This window comes from Gossypium raimondii, chromosome 12, assembly GCF_025698545.1.
Source record: "Gossypium raimondii isolate GPD5lz chromosome 12, ASM2569854v1, whole genome shotgun sequence".
In the NCBI taxonomy this organism is placed as follows: Eukaryota; Viridiplantae; Streptophyta; class Magnoliopsida; order Malvales; family Malvaceae; genus Gossypium; species Gossypium raimondii.
Window position 1 is genome coordinate 38,915,383 of NC_068576.1, and position 3,177 is coordinate 38,918,559.

At 39.8% G+C, this 3,177-nt stretch overlaps 1 protein-coding gene across 1 annotated transcript; it reads right to left on the reverse strand.

Moving 5' to 3' along the window:
- Positions 1-338: 338 nt before the first annotated feature.
- On the reverse strand, positions 339-2,899 carry LOC105764021 (S-adenosylmethionine synthase 1). The gene is made up of 2 exons (XM_012582464.2): positions 2,813-2,899; positions 339-1,798 (listed from the first exon to the last, which is right to left on the reverse strand). Exon 2 carries the CDS (start codon positions 1,789-1,791, stop codon positions 610-612), a length of 1,182 nt encoding a protein of 393 aa, XP_012437918.1. The 5' UTR covers positions 1,792-1,798; positions 2,813-2,899; the 3' UTR covers positions 339-609.
- Between the last annotated feature and the right edge of the window lie 278 nt (positions 2,900-3,177).

The window sequence follows — 3,177 nt, forward strand, 5'->3', positions numbered from 1 at the left end:
AAATTTCACCAACTAAATGGATGTTTTTTTTAACTCGCCTTATTGACAAAACTCAATACTAGGTGAAGAACATGTGAGGGATCGAGTATCAAACACTAGAGAGCATAAAATGGGAATCAAAATTTGCTTCAAAACTCAAGTTTTAATAACAACTCTATGTTTAATTATAATAGTGAATTATGTTAGAAGCGAAGCAATTTAAATCCTATTTTTGTTTAATTGTTATTGTTCTGATGTTGAATATGTTTTCGCCCACAATTTTTTCATAAAAGCAATGGGCCGATGGCAAAACATTACTACATTCGCAGCATTACACATTATAATCGAAAGGGTAGAGCTTGTTACTTCAAGTGCCATTAATATATTATAGCAAAATTCTCAATACATTTTTGCAACACGACACTGATACAGGACACAAACTCAGAATAACCAAAAAAAAAAAAAACAAATAAAGGGAGAAAAATAGAAAAAAAAAAGATAATGAATAGGGCACTATATGAATGAGATTAGAAGCATTCCGGGGATGAAAATAGAGTATAGGTGAGCAGCAAGGCAATATTATTCAGTACTATGGATAAGCAGGCACTGAGACAGGCAGCAGGGCTGAACTTAAGATTGGGGCTTGTCCCACTTGAGGGGCTTCACAACTTCCCAGGTGAAGTCTGGGTCGTCCCTTCCAAAGTGTCCGTAAGCAGCTGTCTTCAAGAACCGACCATTGCCACCTCTCTTGAGGTCCAGGTTGATGGTGATCATACCAGGCCTAAAGTCGAAGTTCTCCTTCACAATTTGGAGTATTTCCTTGTCAGGAATCTTTCCGGTTCCGTAACTGTCCACGAAGACAGATAAGGGCTCAGGCACACCAATAGCATAGGAGACTTGTACGATGCATCTGCGGGCAAGTCCGTTTGCTACAATGCTCTTGGCAGCCTGCCTAACAATGTAAGCACCACTCCTGTCCACCTTGGTTGGGTCCTTTCCGGAGAAAGCACCACCACCATGGGCTCCCCAGCCACCATAAGTGTCAATAATGATCTTACGTCCGGTGAGACCTGCATCACCATGAGGACCACCGATTACAAAGCGGCCAGATGGGTTAAGGTGGAAGATTGTCTTCTCATCAAGGTACTTCTCAGGGATGACAGGCTTGATGACATGCTCCTTGAGGTCAGCAGCGATTTCATCGTTTGTAACAGTCTCATCATGTTGGGTGGAGATAAGGACAGTGTGCACACGAACTGGAACCATGGCACCATTGTCATTGTAGTACTCAACAGTGACCTGGGTTTTACCATCAGGCCTTAGCCAGGGGCAGGTGCCATTCTTCCTAACATCAGTAAGACGTGCACCGAGCTTAGTTGCAAGGACATGGCTAAGAGGCATGAATTCAGGGGTTTCATCAGTGGCATAACCAAACATATGACCCTGGTCACCGGCTCCAATCTCTTCCGGACGCTTTGTAAAGTGTCCGTGGACACCTTGGGCAATATCAGGGCTCTGCTGCTCAATGTTAACCAAGACCTTGCAATTGTCAGCATCAAGACCAACATCATCAGAAACAAATCCAATGGAGCGGCATGTATCACGAACAATCTTCTCATAGTCTACGTTGGCTTTGGTGGTAATCTCTCCAAAGACCATGACCATGTTAGTCTTGGTGCATGTTTCACAGGCAACCTTGCTGTCAGGGTCCTGGGCAAGGCAGGCATCAAGAACAGCATCAGAGACCTGGTCGCAAAGCTTGTCGGGGTGTCCCTCGTTTACAGACTCTGATGTGAATAGAAAGGTCTCCATTCTAGTTCTGCACATTGCAAAAACACCAAAAGGAATATTAATACAAAATCTGAGCAATAACTTCATAAAAGGCATCCGAATTAGTGAGGCTAACAAATAGGAATATGCTGATGGGAAAAGACTAGAGGATAAAACAATAAAATAAAAAAGAATCTCAATAACGATAGAAATTGTTCATGCTTTTCTAGAACGGTTCAACTGCAGGAGAATCAGGATAAACCACAATAACTTAAAAGCCTTCTTGGAAGATCATGTTCTTTAGGAGGATGAGAACAAAAAGCACAGAAAAGCACAGATTACTTTGACGTCACAACAATGTAAGATCAGAATTCAGAATCTAGAATTTAGGGATCGTATACTTTTCCATATCAATGGATCCAATTGCAATTTGATATTTATATTATTCGCAGTGATTTCTAATTATCTGAAACAAATCAGCAAATTATCCTTTCCGTTTGTCTTCAATTCTCCCCAAGATCCAAAAGCCGGATCTTTAGATCACAGCCTTTACAATTACGCAGTTGCAGGTAGAAAGTTTAAGTAGTTTTTAAGCCAGCAGACATGACGGACGCACACATCTAAATCAAAGTAAAAAAAATCACATTAGAATTTACAAATTTTATACTCAAGTTGAAAGATCCAGTAGATCCTACTCAAAACTGAAATCCTTTTCAAGTTAAAAAATTAAATTCAATCCAAGTTTTATTAACCGTCAATAATTACTTCACGTTCAGTTCAAAGCGTTTCCTCCAAACAAAACTAACAATTTTCCAGTAAGATTACATTAATAATCCATTAGTCAGACACTCAGAATCTCATATCTTTAAATTTTCCATAGCTAAAAACTCGAAAACAAACATAAATTCGTTCAGATCTGTAAGCATTTCAGTCAAATTTAACTCCGAACAAAGACAAACGCTCAGTTTCTTTTCGCTGCTACGAAGAACAAGGCGAAAATCTCCGAGCAGAAACGAAAGGGGAAAAGCAATAAAATGAAAATTACAAGGGCAGAATAGGCAACCTGGGACAAAGAAATCCGAGCGGATCTGAGTCTTTGGTTGCTAAGAGGGAGGAGAAAGTGTTGAGTAGACCAGACCTCTAGAGAAGCGGAACTCAACGGCACAACGACTTTAGGCCTGGGACGCGGCTATTTATAGAGAAAATGGGTGAGTTGGGGGTTGGAATCTGGTGGGTCTAATTACATCCCTCTACTTTTATGAAAATTAATAATTTAGCCCGTACACTTTAATTTGTTACAATTTAACCCTCTTACTTTATAAAAAGTGAAAAAACTTTGAATTTAATTCAATTCAGTAAATTTGTTAAACTTTATGCTTAAACTGGTGACTTCAAATTCATCATGGTTGCCAGAACTAGATTGAATTG

Coding starts and splice junctions, on each gene's coding strand:
- LOC105764021 (XM_012582464.2), bottom strand. CDS start 1,791: ATGGAGACCTTTCTATTCACATCAGAGTCTGTAAACGAGGGACACCCC.